This window comes from Martes martes, assembly GCF_963455335.1.
Source record: "Martes martes genome assembly, chromosome: 15".
In the NCBI taxonomy this organism is placed as follows: Eukaryota; Metazoa; Chordata; class Mammalia; order Carnivora; family Mustelidae; genus Martes; species Martes martes.
In genome coordinates this window covers 61,423,682-61,446,081 of record NC_137903.1, presented here as the reverse complement: position 1 = coordinate 61,446,081, position 22,400 = coordinate 61,423,682, and the positions used below count along the sequence as shown (strand labels likewise).

The following is a 22,400-nucleotide window of genomic DNA, read 5'->3' as shown; positions in this document are numbered from 1 at the left end:
ATGCCAAGCCAAAAGCATGGACGTGGGTGTCACACGGACACTGAACCCTTGACCTCTACTGCCTGGCAAGGTCCAGGGCCCCAAAACCTCCCCATGGCTTGTGATGCCTTCAAAAACTACAATTTCTATTTTAGTAAAAGCAAAAACTCACAAGGCGATGATATATATATACACATATATAGTGACATTTCTGGCCCAGGATGCTCTCCACCTCTGTGAGTGTGACTCAGAAAAGAAGTGGATGACACAAGCACCGACAGACTTCACAGCAGCATGAGGGAGAGTTTTCAGTTTTAAAAAGAGATACTGGGAGCTCCACTGAGGTGACTAGCTCTGGAAGGCACAGGAATGGGGCAACCCCAGTCCTCGGAGCCAAAGTTCAGTGCTCCACATGGATCGCTGCACCAAGCGTGAGTCAAATCTGAAAACCAGCTTCAGACTCAAAATTTCATTGCACAACCTCGTACTGCTGCAGCCATGTCTTCCAGGCTCACCTTTCTAGGGCTTTTCTCTGAAACATGACCCCGTTCTTAAACATTGCATTCCCAATCTGCAAGCTGTCCTAAATACCAAAAGTTCTACGACTTTGGAAGCTGGGTTCCAGGGAATCCTTGAACAGACTTTTCTGGCAATTTGTCTAACAGAAGGTTCTGATTCCAAAATTTTTCCAGCTCTAAGTCCATCAGCAAAATACACGAATATCTGCCAAGCATCTCTACCTGGGTTTTCTTTTTATTTTTCTCCCCACTCTCCGGGTCAGTGTTTCTCTTGCCTCAGGTAAGGGGTGGGCTATCCACGGCTACCTGTGGGAAAATCAGCTGTCCTTTCTGTCCCCAAGGCTATTATTCATGATTATCAAATATGGCTATGCCTGCAAGGGTTCAGTGAACTTTTTGAAAAATATATATCACATTCAAATAGTCTTCTTGGAGAACAAACCTGGCAACAGGAAATGTCAACATCATTAATCATATATTAAGCTTCATTATAATTAAAACCTTGAAATAATTAGCTTTGGCTTCTTCCCCAAGTGGTAATTATAGACCATCAGCAAGTATCACACTCTCAAGTGTCTTCCTTTAAACATTAGATGCTAAAGATAAAAGATTATTTTAAAAATAATCTTTGAGGTTTTAGGTATGGGCATATAAACGGCACTTTCAGGGTACTGGGCAATCAGTTCTCTCAAGATTCAGGAAACTTGCCTTTTAATTTGACTCAGTGGTGAAACCAAGATGTTACTATGTGCTATTTCATTTGAAGGTAGAGTTCAGAAGAATAAAACTATCTGTATTTAAAAGTCTGAGAACTTCTATTTTCCTTCATTTATAAGCATTTATCTTCCATTCCCAATTATTATAAAGAATTGTTCAATGCTAGTGGGAAAAAAAATTATGTGTCAGATTATTCTATTTATATTTAGCCATTCTCCAGGTTTCTTCTTCTAACTCATTTCCATATGATGGTCTTTAGGTATGTAATGTATAAACCTCAACCCCTCCTTTCATAATCCTTAGTTACTCCCCCCAAGAGTATTCCACCATGGAAGGATAATAAATTAATCTAGATAGTCCATACTATCTCAATGAACAGTATTACTTCTGCATTTTTTTACTTGTGTGAGCCACTAAGATGCAAAAGAGAACAACAAATGGGATCCCCAGTTCTCAGGGGGGTTTTGATCTCGTGGAGGAGCCAATGGAGAGACAGAAGTGCTGGTAACACCAACAGAAGGCCCAAGCCGCCATTACAGAAATGAAATGGTCTATGGTACCAAAACCATGAGTTTTGGAAAGTGGGCATGAGGAGTGAGAAATCAAAGCTGGTGGGGTACCTTTGCCCAGGTCCCTGGGAGAATGTGTTGCCCTGATCTGACTTGAGTAGAAGCTCAACGCAGAAAGAAAGCAGCATGTGATGAGCGCCTCACCAAGACGGAGCAGGTTCCAGGAGCTCTACACTAATACTGAATTGGTAGAAAGGGCTGGGCCAGTGGGTGCACAAAGAGAAAAGATGAGAAAAGAAAGAAACCATGGCCCGAGCTAGGGATTTGGGCATCACTTGACAAGAGGTGGAGGTGAAATCATGGGAATGGGTTAGAAAGAGCCAGAGTGGAGAGTGGGAGAAGAGAAAGAAGATTCGAATAACCCGATTACGTACTGCCTGGCTGTGGAAACGGGCAGTACAAAGGATATGAGAGACTGAATATACAAATGGGCAAAGGCCAGACCATCTATCTAGAAACTTGGACCCTGCCCCACAACCTGCAGCAAACGGACCAAGATGCCAATGTCTCACCTGAGGCAAGCGGCCGGGGAGGCCGGCCTGTTAAGTCAGACCTGCAGAAAGGCAGGCCACTATCTCCAGTCACGGCCCAGGCCACCAAACAATAACTCCCAATACCAAGATGGTGGGACTTGACTAATAATGGGACAGCTTCCCTAATTTTTTGCCTCCAACTCACGACCAACTGGGGATAGCCAAGCAGGCTCCCCGACCCGATCACATAGGATGCCCTGCACTGAGTTAGCCCCCCTCTGTTTCCCCTTCCCCCTCCACTTCAGGGCACACCTGAAGCCTTCCCCATTGCACTACAACACTCCTCCATTCCTCTGCCTGTCTCTGAATTTCTGAATGCAAGTGACAGTGGCTGACGCTCTTGTGAACTCCAAGCTCCAAACAACAGCTTTTGTTTTTCTCATTAGTCTTCATTTATTTCCACAGGACTACGTGCGCAGACAGAGAGGTTCGCCTGGAGAGAGTAAGAGGAAACCTCTTCCTGAGTAAAAATGGGAGGCGGGAAGGATGAATGAAGACACTTCAGCTAGAAAGACAGCTGAAGGAGTCCTACCAGGCGGACACCATCTTCCCATGGAATAACCTCTGATCACAGACTCAGGAGAAGGCAGGCCAGGGCTGCAGGAAAGAGAGCGGGCAAGATGGCGCCAACCAGAAATGGGTGACATGCTCACTTCTGTCTAACAGAGTGGACTACGCAGAGAGCCATCTTCTCTCTTTCTTCAGATCCTGCAAGATTCAGTCAGAAAGGGGCACCTGGGTGGCTCAGTCAGTTGAGCATCTGACTCTTGATTTTGGTCCAGGTCATGATCTCAGGGTTGTGAGATCAAGCCCCACATCGGGCTCCCCACTCAGCAGGGGGTCTGCTTGGGGACACTCCCTCTTCCTCTGCCCCTCCCCCTGCTTGCATTTACACTCTTCCTCTCTCTCTCTCTCCCAAATGAGTAAATAAATCTTTTTTTAAAAAAAGATTCCATAAGAAATGGACACCAGTGCTATAAAAAGAAGAACACATCAAGAAAATCATAAGGGAACTAGATTCATTTGGTTCATATGGACAAACTGGGGAAGGATGTAAAAGAAAATCTCTAGAGCCAGTTCTGCCAGTTTCTTCTACCTTTCGCCACCTTTGTTGTGTCGGTACATTGGAAATCTATTTGAGGGACCGAGCGCTCCAGGTTTTTCAATTCTTTGGTGTTCCCTTTGAATGTAGGTACAGATTAAAGTTTCTTTTCCTCTTTAGTCAGAAAAGTGCTCAAAGACTGAAGTCAAAAACCGAACAGACCTTTCTACACTTAGGAACAACACCCTAATTTTTTTTTAAATTTTTAAAAAATGTTACTTTATTTTTTCAGTGTTCCAGGATTCATCATTTATGCACCACACCCAGTGCTCCACGCAATACATGCCCTCCTTAATACCCACCACCAGGCTCACCCACCACTCACCCCCTTTCCCTCCAAAACCCTCAGTTTGTTTCTCAGAGTCCACAGAGTCCACATGGTTTGTCTCCCCCTCTGAATTCCCCCAACTCCCTTCTCCTCTCCATCTCCCCATGTCCTCCGTGCTATTCCTTATGCTCCACAAGTGAAACCATATGATGATTGACTCTCTCTGCTTGACTTATTTCACTCAGCATAATCTCCTCCAGTCCTGTCCACGTTGATACAAAAGTTGGGTATTCATCCTTTCTGATGGAGGCATAATATTAACTCCATAGTATATATGGACCACATCTTCTTTACCCATTCGTCTGCTGAAGGGCATCTCAGCTCCTTCCACAGTTTGGTGACTGTGGTCATTGCCGCTATGAACATTGGGGTACAGATGGCCCTTCTTTTCACTACATCTGTATCTTTGGGTAAAACCCAGTCATGCAATTGCAGGATCATAGGGTAGCTCTATTTTTAATTTTTTGAGGAATCTCCACACTGTTTTCCAAAGTGGCTGCACCAATTTGCACTCCCACCAACAGTGTAAGAGGGTTCCCCTTTCTCCACATCCTCTCCATCATTTGTTGTTTCCCGTCTTAATTTTGGCCATTCTAACTAGACAACACCCTAATTTAAAAACATGGTTCGGTTTGTCAATGTAAAGCACAGTAGATTAAAATTAATGTACTTAAAGGGAAAAATGTGTAGCTTAAGAAGGGACTGGAAAATGGATGATAAAGTCTTCCTTATTTTGGAGCAAAATACGGTGAAACTTTAAAGGGGTTGTAAACACCTGCATGAACTCATGACCCTTCACAAGAAGACTAACAGCCAACATTTACTGAGCATTTATGATATAACAGATGCTATTATATGAAAAGCACTTGCATTAACATTTAGATCTTCCAGAAGCCTTTCAAGTAAGACTTGTCTTTATTGTACAGATGAAAAAAACTGGTACTGTAAAATCAAGAAACTTGTTCAAGACTGCAAATCTCCTATGTGGTAAAGCCAGACTCGAACCCTGGTAATTTGGCCCCACGGTCCATGTTCTCGTGTCTATCATATGAAAAGAGGGAAAGGAGGAAGGACATTACTCACTCATAAAGGTAATTTAAAGAATCTTTCCTCAGGTGTCATCTTATCTACCACCAACACCCCTGTGGGACAATCTAATGACACCCTAGAACTTAGATTCTGGTTTGTTTGTTTTTTTAAAGATTTTATTTATTTATTTGACAGAGAGAGAGATCACAAGTAGGCAGAGAGTCAGGGGGAAGCAGGCTCCCCGCTGAGCAGAGAGCCCGATGTGGGGCTCGATCCCAGGACCCTGAGATCATGACCTGAGCTAAAGGCAGCGGCTTAATCCACTGAGCTACCCAGGCGCCCCTAGATTCTGTTTTTTAATAGAATTCTTCATGAAAAGGAACCAGAGCTCACTGGAGAGTAGATAATACCATGTCCCGGAGCAAGAAAATTCAAAACAGGGCCAGAACAGCTTTTTGGTGTCAGAAAGTTAGGCTGCTCTCAGAGATGTCTGGAATAGTGTCAAAAAATAAAAAGACAGCTCCCCTGGTCAAGTAGTGATAATTTGGGCATTAAAAGGGAAAACAATGATTAAAGTCCTTTGGGGCAAGTTGAGTCTCTGAAGATAGTCATGATACTCAAAGAGAAAGGACGAAAACGTTAGGAAGTGATTGTCATGGCACAGTGGTCTCTCAATGCTGTTTTCTAGAAATATTACCTATGAATAGACTATAAATTATGGGTGCCCTACATGGGAGCTGCAACTTGGTTATTAATACAGATATATCTATAGATGTTGTTTATTATTTTATTTTTTAAAGATTTATTTATTATTAAATTTGATTTATTATTTATTATTAAAGATTTTATTGATTTATTTGACACAGAGAGAGCCCAAGCAGGAGGAGCTGTAGGCAGAGCGAGAGGGAGAAGCAGACTCCCCACTGAGCAGGGAGCCCAATGCAGGACTCTATCCCAGGATCCTGAGATCATCATCTGAGCCGAAGGTAGAGGCTTAACCGCCTGAGCCACCCAGGCATCCCTAGATGTTGTTTAATATTTTAAATAGGAAAATAATGGATTAGAAGAAATCCATAAAACTAACTATATGAAAATTATAGAGAAGTCAACTTTTTTGAGAGAGAGAGAGAGAGAGAGTGTGAGCATGAGCAGGGGAAGGGCAGAGGGGGAGGGAAAGAGAGAATCCAAAGCAGGATCCAAAGCCCAGCAAGGAGCCCGATGCAGGGCTCGATCTCATGACCCTGAGAGCATGACCTGTGCTGAAATCAAGAGTTGGACACTTAACTGACTGACCAACCCACCCAGGAGCCCCTAGAAGACAGCTTTTTAATAGAGAAATCTAAAAATTAGAAAGCAGATGTGAAGGGTACATATGGAGGGTGGGAAATTACCAAGTGAGTCTGGCTCTCGCTATACTTCCTACGGTGGTCTAGGCCCCTCTCTACTCGTGAACCACTATGGCAATTCACACATTGCTTACCCAGGCTCAAATCTTTCCTGGGTCCCATTCTGTGAAGACTCAAGTCTGTCCACTTTAGAATGAAAGAAACTCCCTGGGGTCAGGACAGTGGGCATCACGTACAGAGCCATTGTTGGTATATTCCCTCCAGCTTCCGGCTAAGTAGGCATAATGAGCTAAAAGGGATATGCAGACTCGTGGATGCGAGTGAGCCCCACCAGGACAGGAGCCACACAGACTTGGGTTGATTCAAGAGCATGGGGGCAAGCCTGAGGAGGTCCAGGAGCAGCGACTGTCGTAACTGCTGTGACAGGTCAGGTGGCAAGCGTCCATGGACAGATCAGAAGCTGCTGCTGACCCACCCCCAATTTTATGTTTCTGTAGCTTGTTTAATGATCGTTTGCAGAAATTGGCTGCCATATTGTTTATAGCTACTGGGCCTGAGATGCAGGAGGATGGGGGTGGGGACCGGTTCTTTGGGCACTTATCAGAGAGGGGTGGTCTTCCAGTACATGTGTAACGGTGTTCTCTGATCTACAGTAAGGGATGAGAGATGAGAGAGATATGAATTACAAAATGGAGGCCTCGCCTCTCACCTGAGAGGCCGGCCAGTCCACAAGTGAGCAGGTGTTCCACAAGTGACATCCCCGGGACGGAAGTGCCAGCATCCCCACTAGTCCTTGGGAATGCGATGTGTGTGAAACCACACAGTGGCCCTACCTCTTCACATCATGGTGTGAAATGATGACTGGAGGAACCCGTGAATCACAAAACAGCCAAGCCACAGGACGGATGCGATCTCCAGCGCACGCGAAGCCACACTTGACTACGCAGTGATGCCCCCGAGCTCACGGAGGCACAGTTTTCCAGCCGAAACTAGGAAATTTGTCCTTCACCCCCTTCTGTAAGTCAAGTGACATGTCACATAGAGGTCGATATTTACGGAGAATGAATCAGCAAATTAAACACATGGGAAACTACTCTGAAATTCGGTACAAGAAGGCAAAGAAATAGGTCAAAGTCACTTACTGAGGTCAAAGATCTGGTCTCCTGGTGTAATAAGGTCAGTTAAAAGGCACTCGGGAAGATGAGAGCAGTTGTTAATTCACAGATTCATGTGGAAAATTAAGACAATCGAGAGCTTCACTACCCTACCACTGGTACAGTATTTTAGCAGCCAAATAACAAAAAGGGGAAAATAAAACATGATGTCAGGAAAAATATAAATAAATTTAATATAAATATAATATAAATATTAAATAAATAAATAAATTCACAGGGGTATACCCCCCCCCCCAGAAAGACATAAAAGTTTGGGCAACACTGAGTGGGCGATAGGATTCTGAGTAGTAACCCAGCAGAGGCTAGAAAGGCTTCTCAGCTAGTTAGTAGAGTTCAGATGAATTAAAGTGATGCACACATGACCTTGAACAACGCGGGGGGGAGGGGGTTAGGGGCACCAAGCCCCATGCAGTCAAAGTTCCACGTTACCACTTCTGACACTCACTCCCCCGAAACTTAACTACTCGGCCGCTGAGGAGCCGAAGCCTTACTGAAAACGTCAACAGTTGAGGAACACATATTCTGTATGTTCCACGTAATATTCACTGTATCCTTACAATAAAGGCAGCCAGAGAAAAGAAAACGTTATTGAGAAAGTCATCGGGAGGAGAAAGCGCATTTACAGGACTGTACCGTATTTATCGAAAAAAAAAAAAAAGGCGCACTCGGTGGGCCTGCGCAGGTCAAACCTGGTCTTTCCAGAGGCGGATTTAGGAAAGGCTGACGCGCCCACCTCTCCAGTACCCCCTCCCGCAGCCGGTGAATGAGATTTCAGGGACGGGCTGTCCACACAGGGAGAAGGGAAGGCCCTGACACTCTCAACTTTCAGGAGTGAGGAGAGCTGCAGGCACAGAGGGATTTAATTCCGAAGCAGCAAGATCTCAGCAAAGGTTGCAGGGAGCCAGCAGCGCTCTTCGGGATAACGGTGCCAGAAGGAGAAAAGCATAAAGAGGAAACTCTTGTGGGGAAGCAAATGGTACTTGGAAGGTAAGCATCATGGGATCCTGCAGTGCTGCTCTGGGCTACAGTCTGGGGAGCTCAGTGCCAGGGTGAGGAGGAGGTCAGGAGAGGAAGACGTGGGCTTTCGCGCAGGGGGGCTGAGTTGAGACTGGCGTGCTGCTGGAAGCTTCTGCAGGAGGCAGCCCTACCCCGGTCTGCGTTAGCACCAGGGTGCTCAGCGGGTGCGTCTCTCGCCAGGGGCACCCCCGGGGGATGCTTGGGGGGACCCAGGACTAAAGCACAGTGCAACTCCCTCTCCCCTTCAGGTTGTTAAGGGACTGGAGCCCTGAGGACAAGGACAGGCGGACCCAGGAGTCAACCAGCCTGAGAACCGGCAGTGTGGTTGAGGCAACAGATCCAAGGAGGCCAGTGAAGGCGTTAGGAAGGATCCTGCAGCCAGCCTCGTGGACCTCGTGCACACTGGCCTCCAGCAACCTCTAACACACTGGCTCTAGCAGATGGAGAAGAAGAAAATGAAAACAAAAGGGGCTGCTGTAGGAAGAGGTTCAGGAAGCTGGGAGATTAGATATGCAAATGGACAGCGGCCAGACTGTCCATAAAAACCAGACTCTGCCCCAGCAGCTGCGGCCGCCTGACCAAGACACCAGCCTCCCACCCACAACAACCAGCCCAGGAAGCCAGCCCGTGGTAAGGCAGGTTATTTCCAGTAACACCCAAGACGCCACACAATAACTTCTGTAACCCTGTAACCTTGTGCCCCAAATGGCCATGACTTGATTAAGAACTACCAGCTTCCCCAATTTTTGATCCCACTTTCAAGTCGGGACCAAGGAGAGAGCACCAAACACACACTCCTTAATCGAGGAGAGAGAACACGTCGATTCCAGAAGCTGGCGGGCCCCCAGCTTCCCCCTGCCCACAGCCCCCATCGGGACACCCCTGAGGGCTCCCCCTTTCCCACTAGAAAGCTCTCTGGGGCCTCTGCCTGTGGTGGGGCTTCCCCACCTGCCTGCTTCGCCAGAGCCAGCCCCGAACGAACAGTCTCTGTTCCGTGCTTGTCTTCGTCTCCTACCCCAGAGCCAAAGAGCACAGTCAGGAGAAAGCAGATTTGGGATAAGTGAGGACGCGGGAAGATCGGGAAGTTGGTTGTGAAGAGAGAAGGGGGTTTCAGACACTTCGGAAGGGACAGGGAGCGGGTCTGTAATTACCTATCGCTTGTTCTGAGTTTCCTGCCGCATTCTTATGGGGTGCGCAACTTACCAGTAAAGCCCCATGAGACAAGATTTCTTTTCATCTACCACTTTCAAGAGAAATAAAACCAAAATAGACTTTATGACCCATTGGGGGGAGTAAAGGCAGAGGCCAACAGAGGTCCCTCTTTTTCTCATGCCAGACGATGCCCCCAAATCCTCTCTGCCACTGCCCCTGTGCGCCGTTGCCTCAACTGTCTCCTCATTAACTGTCCCGTGGCTCGTCCTTGTGTGCTGTCGTGCTCTGTAGACAGGCATCGAATGAAATAATGAAATGAATACCTTGTCCCAATTTACAGAGTCAGTAAGTGGTATCATGCAGATTTGAATCCAGATCTTTCTGATTTCAAAGTCTATGGTGGGTCACCGCATCCGGGTTACTTGGAAACGCAATAGTGAAATGCACATTAAGTTACTGCCTTGGGGCGGTCAGAACAGTCGGCCGGTGCTGGGAAGTGCATGTAGTTACCAAGCAGGAGGGCAAGGGATGGTACCGACAGTCCGGGGTTGTCAGCTAGGGACAAGACAAGGTGGGAAAGAGTCCTAGAATTAGCAGGTGATATTACCTAAAATATGGTGTGAGTGGACAATGGGGGAAAGTTCCATCAAATTAAAATGAGAACTATCATGAGCAGAGGGTGGGGCAGTGGGCTACCGACTGGAGACTGTGGCCGGACGGGGCACAAGGAATGGCCATCACCCCACCATCGTCCTGTGCGCTGGAAAGAGGAGACAAAGCGAAAGCTCTTTGGGATGGGGTTAGGGGTGGTAGACGGACGGGCAGTTCGTCTGGTGTGGCAGAGAACGCAAGAGGACACACACAGGGCAGGGGGGAGACGCTGCGGGAGAGAGAGAGACCGGAGGGGCTGCAGGTTCTAGAAAACATGGCTGCATGGAGGGGTAACCAGTAACCAGATACCAGTAACCGGTAACCGGTAACCAGACAGGGACTCCCAACTCTACAGGGGAAAGGCAGCCGGGGAATGGTGGGCAATGGGAAGAACACGTTCCAGATCGAGGGAGAAGCACTGTTGAGTCACTGGGATTCAATGACTGATCAAGATGGAGAAAGGAGACCCAGATTCCAGCTGTAGGAGCTGAAAGTAAAAATTCGATTAAATTATAGCTTCTCGCAAGTGAAAAGAGGAATAGTGCTAAGGCTCCCTCTTTTTTGTTGTTGAAGCCTTCGAATACCTGCTAATGTGAGTTAAAAGGTCCTGTGGATTTTGTCTCACAGAAGTTGTTATAGTTTGATTTTATAAAGTTGCTTTCTAGGGGCTGGGATTTGCCACATCAAGTACTCAGCGGACCTCATCACGGATGAGGTGAGAAGGGGCAGAGCCAATCCACGGAAGAAGGTGAGTCACCGGTGCCCCGGCCACGGTTGTTTCCATCTGTCATGTCCAGGATTCTCAGAGAGTACTGATGCAGGGGTGTCCAGGACCAAGCTAGTGGCAATCTGCCATTGTTCTATTGCCTTACTGATCATGCCAACACAGTAATTCGGTCTGGGAAGTAGATATACGTAGGGACCCCTTTCAACATGTTAGAAGAAATCTAAGACATATGCTAATTTCTCTCTCGTATCCTTCGTTCTGTGTCTAATACTGCTGTCGGCGAGTAGCCTGGACTTCAATGGTCTTTTCCAGACCTTTTCTGGTGCCACACACTCAGCCCTCAAAGCAAAAAGTCTCCAAGATAAAAACCCGCATGCACATTACCACGTTGTTGTTGATCAGAAGCTGGAAAAGAGGCGCACTTAGACTAAACCTTGCCACAGGGAAAAACTACAAGAAAACGCATTGTAAGCTCTAACTCGTAAGAACTCTGGTGGTTGTGTGTCCTGACTTGAGCTCTGCAGGAACATCTATTAAAAATAGACTTCTTATCTATCTGCCCCCTGCCCTGGGGCTTGCCTACCCTTCCCATGACCTGAAAAAAATGAAAAAATTTTTAAAAAGGTAGTTCATGGAAGAGTCAGATAAGGAGATTTATGGGGATAAAACCATGCCGCAGTGACCTAGCCAGTTAGGAATATCCCCCAAGGAAACGTTATTTAAGATAAAGGAAGAGACATAATACGTAAATATGATGTAATCTATTTCTAGATTAATAAACCTATGTGCGACATTGAGACAGAGGACGTGCGTGGCTTCTCATAGACATCCTGACTTATTTCATCACGAGTTTGGAGTTGGAATTTCTCCTGAGATGTGTGCTTTTCTAACTTCCACTTGATGTGACAACTAGCGCCGTGTCCTCTGTCCATCTGGGGCACTCGTTTTTGCCAGGCTCATCATGGAACCAACCATAACCTCCTCCACAGAGAGGGGTCTCCAGAAATGTCAACTGTACAAAATTTCACCCTGTCCACCAGCCCTCTGTACAGGATACGCCCAAGCTGCAAAGAACTCACTGAATGAAATCGTTACTCGTGTTTCGTCCCCTGGTCTAAAAAGCAAGAGTCAAACCCGTGTACTTAGGATACGTTTCTCTCTACTGTCCAGCACTCTCTTTGCTTTTCTGCCCGCCCCCTAAAAGAGAAGTTTTGTTTGTTACCTCTTACCGACATTTATTTTGACAATTTTTTTCTGAGAGCCCGTCCTCGTCCTCTCCCATGATGTCCACGGCAGAAAATATCAACGCCACGAGAATGGCAAAGCAGCACACCAGGGCGAAGATCACGATGCACTTCTGCTGGGACTGTCGAGAAAAAGAAGGAAAAGAGAAGTGAGAAGCAGCTTTCACTTTGGAAACTCGGGATTGGATAGATTTTCAAAACCTCTGGGAAAGGGTCACTTGCGTTGCTGCCAGCGAAGGCTGCCCGCGGAGGGAAATGATGCTCGTTCCTCGACACAGCCTTCAACCCCGCACTAGGTATGTCAGAACCTGCCAAATAATTCAAGTGCTGTGTCGAGACTTCTGAACGAGTTCGCTCTCCCTCTTTCTCATCAAAAGCAGTCGGGGAGACCTGGAGATCTTCGACAAGGTCTTCTACAAAGCGCACTATGAGGTCCATGAGTGCAAATTAAAAATGAAAAGTGGCGCAATAGTGATTCTCTGTCCCCTGTTACTGTCACCACCTGTCAAACTCTATGCAAAGTCTGTGCCCTTAAACTCTGCATCCTCTAGCTTCTCCCACCTTGTCTTGCTCTACGGTCTTTCATATGATGGCTTCAGGAGAGATGCTCCAGGCAGGTGAGGATGAGTTCCCAGCTTTGATCAGAAATTAGATCCATCAGATGCCAGCATCTTGGGTCATGGAACTGACATGGCTCATTTTGAAACACTGAACACAGTCACAACCAACATTCATGCTTTTGATACGATTTTCACTTAGAAACAGAAGCTGAGGGCACTTGGGTGGCTCGGTGAGATAATCCTCTGCCTTCGACTCAGGTCATGATGCCAGGGTCCTGGGATCGAGCCACGCATCGGGCTCCCTGCTCAGCGGGGAGCCTGCTCCCCCCCCCACCCTGCCTGCCTCTCTGCCTACTTGTGATCTCTCTCTCTGTCAAATAAATAAATAAAATCTTTTTTAAAAAATCTAGATGGCTCAAAGAAGAGAAAGAACAAATTTCAATTTTACTTTTAAGTTTTAAAAGTGTTGCCAAAGCTTTGGGGGATTATTTGCAGGAGGGGAGAGCGACCATGGACCAGACAGCCAGGGGAAATTCCCTTAGTGATGAGACACACACATGTGTACACACGTACGCACGTGCGCACGTGCACACACGCACACACACACTAGCTTTGTTGAAACCAGCTGGCTTTGCTTCTCCCACCACCCCCCGCCCTTTATCCCTGCAGCCGCACGATCTCCAAAGAACGGAGGAGCCTCCCCAAACTCAGGGTCCAGTTTGTCCAGGAACAGGCTTGGATGACAGATTCTAGAGGGAGAATGAAGACGCCCTATGACCAGACGCTATCTGCTCAGATGCGCGGTTCCTTCTGGAGGCTTTGTCTTCTGACTTCCCTCCACGGTCCCCTCCCAAGAGAAGCTCGTTCCGAGTCCCTTCCTGCCACACACTGCCCACTTCGCTTACTTCACACCTGGGGAGGAAGCGGGGGGAAGCCCAAGCGAGACACAACCGCTGTTCGTTGCCCCTAGGCCCCTGGGATCTTTAAGACATGCACACGTTTTACTCTTCCCATCCCGAGCAACCAGCATGGGCCCAACAGAGAGAAGGTGCCCAAGAAATAATGACCGTGTAAACAAAGCGAATGGATGAAAGGAACGTGCCGAGGGCACACTTCTGAGCAGGCGGGGTGACGCGAAGGTGCTTCGAGAATCAGATGCGGCCTTCCAGAGCATTCGCTTGCCTCCGCATTTCCGTGACTGTGAATCCTGCAGCCTCTCCTTGTTCCCGCTCTACCTGAGCCCCAGGCGAAACCAGCGCTGCGTTTACCGACTCTATCCAACTCCACAGGACAGACTGTGCATTCTTCCTGCCCCTTTGTTTTCCATCATCCTCACTAATTTTATTTTTCAGAAGCAGCATAGCGAACTGGTTGAAGGCACAGACTTTAGGGCCAGACCACTTGCATTCCTCCCCTAACTATGCCCTCGGGCAAAAGTCATTTAGTCTTTGTGCTTCAGAACCCTTGTCTGTCAGATGGAGAGGACAATCATGAAATAATAATAATGACAGGCTCGGAGGGTTATGACTGATGATTAAGTTACATGAGATACTATATGTGAAGGTCTTAGAACAGTATCTGAACAGACAGTATGGGACGGGTGTTTGCTGTTGTAGTGTACGTGTCCTCTGGAAGCTGCCTCAAATATTTGGGAGAAACAAAGTAAAGATATGAAAAAATAAAAAACATACGGGGACGTTAGGGTGGCTCAGTGGGTTAAGCATCTGACTCCTGATTTCGGCTCAGGTCCTGATCTCAGTGTTGGGAGATCGAGACACGTGTTGGGCTCTGCGCTGGGCGTAGGCTCTGCTTGAGAGTCCCCCTGCTTCTCTCCCTCTCTGTCTCTGCCCCTCCCCCACCTCTCTTTCTCCTGCTCTAAAAAAAAAAAAGAATAAAAGAAAAACAGACAACAAAAACTATACATGTAAGAGAGAAGCAGAGTGATAGAGAGACAGAGGCAGAGAAGGAGAGGGAGATATAAGAAAGAGAGAAGGGAAATGTAAGACCAACGTTGTCTAGGATAAAATTTTTTTAAGATTTTATTTATTTAGAGAGAGAGAGAGTTGGGGGAGGGGCGGAGGGAGAGAGAACATCCCCCGCAGACTCAGCACTGAGCATGGAGCCCAACACAGGGCTCGATCGCAGGACCCTGAGACCATGACCCAAGCAGAAATCAAGAATCAGATGCTCGACCACCTGAGCCACCCAGATGCCCCTGAAATCCTGCTTGATACATGTTGATCTTCAAACGTACCTCCTTCAGTTCATTTTTTTAAAAGATTTATTTATTTATTTGAGAGAGAGAGTACACAAGCAGGAGTCGGGGGGTGAAGCAGGAGAGGGAGAGAGAGAATCTGGAGCAGACTCCCCGCTAAGCAGCCCAACAAGGGGCTCCATCCCAGGACCCTGAGATCATGACCTGAGCTGAAATCAAGATGAGATGCTCAACCGACCAAACCACCCAGGCACCCCTTCCTTAGTTCCACTAAGGGGAGCATGATAAATACATCCAGTGTGGGGGCTCAGAAGGAAATTGTTTTAAATATTTTTTAAATTTTGAATGTGTTTCCTCTTGCCCTTTACTTTTTATTTATTTTACTAATATTCATTGCTTGTATAATCAGAAACTGTTTGCTATTAACTATTTAAAAAAAAAAAACTACATAATACAAAAAAAGGAAATAAATCACTCCTGGTCCCACGCAGACCAAACCGCCATTAGTATTTTGTTCTCGTTCTTTCCCATGTACTGTGTCTACAGATCTAACAATCTAAAGATGTTGGTGTCACGCTACATATAGTTTTGCATTCTGCTTTTTGCACTTGATTATGCTTTAAGTCATTAAATATTCTTCTAAAGCAGAGTTTCACATTGTTGCATCACATTCCATTGTGTGGCTATGTCGCCGTCTCCTTTATTCCAAGACCTTTTTTTAAAAAGCCACTCATTTAACAACACCAAAAATAATTAAACATTTTTATCATTTTACCCTATGTCCCTATATGTTATAAACAGAAATGAACAAAAAGCTTTTAGAGGGGTTTAAAACAATGCAATCGTAACACATTAATCTAGTCCAGAAGAGATTTTAATCTAGGATGATATAATTAAACATTATCTCAGAAAGAATCCTGAAGAGAGCAGCATAAATATATCGTGTCAGGTACATTAGTGGGTACTTAATGAATAAATCCTAATGAATACTAAATACTTCATCCACAACAATATTGATCTGTTTCCCTTTATTCTGAATTTTACGATAAAAAAGTCAGTAAGAGCGCTAGTTAATTTGTGTGCTACTGGAAGTACTTTGATGTAGTAACCCTCACAAATTTCTATTAACGTCTATTCATTTAATTCTATATTATCTTATTCTATTAATATGAACTGACCTAGTTATTTTCACTTTAATTCATCAAAGAAGAGAAATGCAGACTCTGATATTCATTTTTAAATATCTCCTTGAAAGAATGTTCTAGAAAATTACAAGGTCAGACCACTACTTTCCTTTCTTTTCCACCTCATCAAAAATGAATGATTCTGTTCAAAGGACAGCCTAAGAGTCTCACAAATGAGACCAAATTCCAGGTTACCAAGACACTTATTCATTTTCAAATCCTTAACAGATCATTTCAGATCATTCAGGAATCAATTTGAAACATACTCTTCTGTTTTTATTGAATAGAATCAAAGTACGCAAAGTTTTAAGGAGAACCCATTAACATGATTACAACCTCAATTCCACTAATGAGCTCAACCAATTAAAAGAAAACAAAACTTGGAATGCTATTATCCAGCATCAGTCTGTACTTTTCATAGGAGTGTGTACTGAAATGGTTTTGAAAAGAATTGCTTGCTTGGTCAAGAAATAAATCCAATTATGCTAATGCCAAAAATATTTAAATACCATATCCTTATCAAATAAATTTAACCTTAATACAGAAAAAGAGGCATATGACCTCTAAATGGTAAAGAGTATTAAATTTGAAACTTGGAAGTACCATCTATTCCAACTTGAGCTTTTATACCATTTGATGTACTCTTAAAAGGAATTTACACCTATGTGCCTAGGGGTAAAATCTACATTTGCAAAGAATAACCGTAAATTAAAATTATTCATATTATTTTTCATTTATTTACGATGACAATATTTTTAAACAAAATCATGGCGAAGTCTTAAAAATAACCATTTTTATGTGTGCAGCTTTTTAAAAAAGATTGTATTTATTTATTTGACAGACAGAGATCACAAGTAGGCAGAAAGGCAGAAAGGCAGGCAGAGAGGGGGGAAGCAGGCTCCCTGCTGAGCAGAGACCTCGATGAGGGGCTCGATCCCAGGACCCTGAGATCATGACCTGAGCTGAAGGCAGAGGCTTAACCCACTGAGCCACCCAGGCACCCCTGTGTGCAGCTTTTAATATCTACAGAGCTGGAAGTTCTAGTACAGTTATTCTCTCTGTGAAAGATGTCAAAATGAGGACTCAAAGACATTGGGTTACTGTCCAACGTGACCCAAACAGTTGGAGACAGCCCAGGGAATGAACTTAGGTCTCTGAATCTGAAATCTCTAGACCTAGTCTACAGATCCAAACTTTTTCCTTTTCTGGTTTTCTTTTCTTGACTTCATTTTCTACTTAATTTTTGCTATGATTATTTTATTAGTTTTATTATTAGTTTTTAGTTAGCCAATTCCCACGTGGCCCATTAATGTAGAAATGAATGTTGAACATTTGGCTCTAAATTGTGGAGACAGGGCATTCTTGGGCCTTTAGAATGTTCTTATGATTCTAAATGCGTTCCTAGCTTGAGTTCCTAGACATGTTCCCAGAAAAAAGTAGGTCACCCAGAAGATTCATAGGAATCTTAGCTGATGGTTCATCAATCTCCAGAATAATGACCACATCCTGGATCCTTGTAGAAAATCTAGACTATAAATAACTTACACGCTTTGCTTAGAAAATCCTTTTACAAGAATTATTACTTCACTTCCCACATTTATTTTGACGTTCTATTTTCAAAATATTCATATATTTTGAATTCTATTTTAGAATTTTTCTCTTCTTGTTCTGTACCCTCTCCCTGAAAGACGCTAATTTATTCCCAAATCTTCACCAGCTCTCTATACTGATAACTCCCGAGAGTATATTACCAGCTTAGAGGACTTGCTGAGTACCAGATCCATACTGAATGAGTTTCTCTGGAAGAGTTTACCAATCTAAGTCTACCTGTCTATGTTGAGAAGACAGAGTGGGGATTTTAGAAAGGCCAGGTCATAGAGTTGACAGGACAGAGTAGTAGAGAGAGGAGACCTATATAGGGAAAGAGTTGGGGAAATCTTCAGAGTCTCCTGAATCCTCAGTTAAGTACTGATAAGTAGGTGCATATAAGGAAATTAATTCCCTGAAGTTGGGAGAAAGAACCACCTGAAAGGAGAAGGTGAAGCAATCCCTAACCAAATACACAGGACCAGGAAAAGTTGGTGTTCCCACTATCCAGAGTGCTAAAATCTCAATACATGGGGCATCAAGTAATCAGAAGGATACTCTATCTAAAAAATGGAAATCACCAAAATTAGTCCTAGACTCAAGGCTGCTCTCCTACCTAAAAAAAGCATAAAAGCAAACCTTAAAAACTTCAAGAATATTTTTTAAATATACGATATACCCACCACACAGCAAAATCAAAAATCACCATGTCCAGCATCCAGTAAAAAATTTCCAGACATGCAAGGAAACAAAAAATCCCAAGTGAGGCAAAAACTCAGTCAACTGAAATCAACTCAGAAAGGAGTTGAGGGGTGATTAAATTAGTAGATGCAGATATTAAAACAAATATTACTTTATTTCAAATGTTCGAGAAAATAAGTATATTAAAGAGACATAAAGAAGACATAACTAAAGGCACAAATCAAAATTCTGGGGATGGGAAATATACTGAATAGGATTAAGAGCATATTAAACGTAACATAAAAACACTCTAGTGAACTCTATGAAAACAGAGAAAAATGTAGAAAAACTTGAACAGCACATCAGTGAGCTATGAGGCAACTCAAGCAGCCTAATATACATGTTCTTGGAGTCTCCAAAGGAGAGGAAGGTATAAAAAATTTTTTGAAAAATATAAAGGCCAAAAATTATTCAAATTTATTGAAGATAAAATAGAGTTGCTTCTGAATGATAAAAGGATAAATTCATCAAAAAGACATAATAATAATAAACTTTTATGCACCTAATAAAAGGCCTTCAAAATGCATAAAACAAAGGTTAACAGAAATATAGAGAGAAATGAACAAATCTTCAACTACTCCGTGATGTCAAAATGGTTCTCTCATTAACTGATAGAATAAATAGTCAGGGAGGAATTTTGAACAGAATGAAAATAAAAATAGAATATATGAAAATACATGAGACGCAGCAAAATAAATGCTTTAGGGAAATATATACCGTTAAATGTATATTTGAAAATAAATAAGGTCTTAAATGATCTAAACTTCTACCTTAAAAACATAGAAAGAGAAAAGGGTAAGTTAAACTCCAAATAGGCAGAGGAATGAATAAAGAGCAGAACTCAATAAAAGAAAAAACAGAAAACAATACAAAAATTTCAATGAAATCAAAGTCTGGTTCTTTGAAGAGATCAATAAACTGATAAACTTTCAGCCATACATATACGTATGGTTAAGGAAGATGTGGTCCATATACACTATGGAGTATTATGCCTCCATCAAAAAGGATGAATCCCCAACTTTTGTATCAACATGGACGGGACTGGAAGAAATTATGCTGAGTGAAATAAGTCAAGCAGAGAGAGTCAATGATCATATGGTTTCACTTATTCGTGGAGCATAAGAAATAACACGGAGGACATGGGGAGATGGAGAGGAGAAGGGAGTTGAGGGAAATTGGAAGGGGAGGTGAACCATGAGAGACTGTGGACTCTGAAAAACAATCTGAGGGTTATGAAGGGGCGGGGGGTGGGAGGTGGGGGGAGCCAGGTGGTGGGTATTATGGAGGGCACGTATTGCATGGAGCACTGGGTATGGTGCATAAACAATGAATTCTAGTACACTGAAAAGTAATTAAATTTAAAAAATGCATTAAAAAAAAGGAAAGACACAAATTACAAATATCTCTATAAAACATAGGACATCACCACGGATGACACCAAATATAAAAGGGTAAGGGAATAATATGAGTAAATTCATGCCAAAAAGTTCAGCATAAATAAAATGGACACATTTTTATCAGATAACAATTACTAAAGTTCACTCAAAAAGAAATAGATAACCTTAATATGTCCTTATGTCAATTAAAGAAAATAAATTTTTAGGTAAAAACCTTCCCACAGAGAAAACTCAAGGCTCAGATGGCATCATTGATAAATTATGCCAAACATCTGAAAAACAGTAATAACAGTAACACAAAATACCAAAGAGAGGGAAAAACCTCCCAACTCACTCTATGAGGGCAACATTACCCTGACACAAAAACCAGATAGAGACTTTAAAAAAATGTTTCGTCCTGCTGTTTAACAAGGCACTACCTAGAAACCAAGACACTATATCCATTTTGCAGGTAATTAATACCTACTCTGTGCAAAAAAAAAAAAAAAAAAAAAAAAAGTGCAGGGGACTTCAGATCTCTATTACTTCAACTTGCCTTTAACTGAAAGATGAATCATCAGCTCCACAGTCTGCTTATTGTTTTTTTCATGCCTGCTAGGGTTCTCCCAATGGCACTTAACTGCATTCCTCTTTGAGGAAATCCTCGTTATTTTTACCAGACCAATAAGGGTAAATAATTTCTTTAGCAACCTCGGTTGTCCTTTCCCTTTTAAAGACTTGCAAATTCATTGTTGGACCATGCATTTGTTGGTTTTCTACCTTTTGGTCTCTCTCACTAAACTGAGCTCCTTGAATTCTAGGATCTTGTCTGGATCCATAATGCTTGGCATCTTAAAAAAAAAAAACAGAGAGGTGTAGGCGGGGCTCAGTGAGTGGACTCGTTGAGCATCTGACTCTTGGTTTCAGCTCATGTTATGACCTCAGGGTCCTGGGATCAAGCCCTGCAATGAGTTCTGAGCTCAACAGGGAGACTGCTGCAGGATTCTCTCTCTCCCTCTCTCTCTGTTCATGTGGGCACAAGCACGCGCTCTCTCTTTCTCTCAAATAAATAAATCTTTAAAACAAACAAACAAACAAACAAATAAATCTTTTTAAAAAACCCCAAAAACATAATGCCTGGCAACCATGTTCAATAAATATGTGTTGAATGAGTGATGAAAAAGTGAATAAAGGTAAAAAATGGCAAGGGCTATACAACGAAAATGACAATTTTTGTGTTTTACAACCGTTATTACTTATTTCCTACTTAGAAGCATTTCCATTGATTCCTATCACAGAAGCACATTTATTTGTAAATTAAAAACATGCAAAAAATTAAGTACTATATTAAGTACTATAAGCTCAAAATTAGCCTAACGAAGAGGATAACTTGCAGAATAGAGAGCACCTTATCCAGAATAGCAAGACAGAGAATAAAAATTCAAGTCTGAATCAACTGAACACAGGAAACGGCTTCCAATCTTACATAAATTCTTACAGATGATAAACAGATATCTAATAATAATAATTCTGTAATAGTGCTTGGCAAACAAACAGGATCACCAATGGACAAGAAATTGTAAAGATTTACTGTAAATTAGATAAACCAAGGAGATCAAAACCCAAGACACACAGAGGAAAACACAAACTGCTATAAAGGAGAGCTCCAAGTATAGAGGTAACACAGAAAGATCGCGAAGAAACTTTGGAATGGCTGACAGTGATTAGTTGGGATATGTTTCGGAGCAGGCTCGCCAGTCAATCCTTCCGACTACTGCTTTCTTCTTCGGAAGTGTCACACGCAAGATAAGCCAGGAACAGGGCGATTTTCTCAGAGAGCTAAGATCCCCAGGAGGAAACTACAAGGCAAGCTCCGTAGCCAGGCGGCATCTGCAGCCCCTCCTGTAAGACCTGGGGACAAACCAGTGTGCTCAGCCACCAGCCACAGACATGCAAACAGAAACTGCCAAGTACAGAAGTGGACAGACAATTAAATGTCTCCGAGAGTTTGAGGAAAAACAAAACCATGAAAGAGGTACTTAACTCAACCCAGGCAACAAATTCCGGAGGAAAACAAAGCAAACAAACGACCCAGCTGAGCCTTTAAAAGCAAGAAAACCCCAAGTTTTCTGGAAGGTGCGGGGATCAATTGCACCTGTGAAACATCAGGAGCGATTATTAAGAAAGATGAGCAAAAAGAGATCTTGAAAATGACAGACCTCGGTATATGGGCTGAATATCAAAACAGATATAGGTGAAGAGCAAATTCACACACTTAATTAAGTCAAAGGATTCTCCCACAATGCAACACAAAAGAACAGAATCCTAACACCTGCGGGAGAGAACTCAAGAGAAACAGAGAACCAATCTAGAAAACCAGGATCTATCAGATCCCTGTTCCTAAATGAGAGAAGAGTGAGAACACAGGACTCTAAATAATCAAAGAAACAGAGAAAGAAAAAACTTTAACAGCTAAAAACACATGTCTTCCAAGTAAGTACATCTGTTTTGTACCTGTGTTTGGCAACCGTTCAAAAGATTGACAACTCCACTTGGCAAGGACTGGGGAAAATGAGTGTTTGAGAAAATTCTGGCAGAGCTTGTCTGGATGGCAATTTGGCAGTTTTTATCATGATCTTTATCAGAATTT

The 22,400-nt window shown here is 43.5% G+C and overlaps 1 protein-coding gene across 1 annotated transcript in view; it reads right to left on the bottom strand.

Annotated features, from left to right (window-relative positions):
* PLD5 (phospholipase D family member 5) overlaps nucleotides 1-22,400 on the bottom strand; it is a 393,677-nt gene that overhangs the window by 234,761 nt on the left and 136,516 nt on the right. The window contains exon 2 of the mRNA XM_080824123.1: nucleotides 12,073-12,209. Coding sequence (XP_080680249.1) covers nucleotides 12,073-12,209 — 137 coding nt within the window. The remainder of the gene's footprint in view (nucleotides 1-12,072; nucleotides 12,210-22,400) is intronic.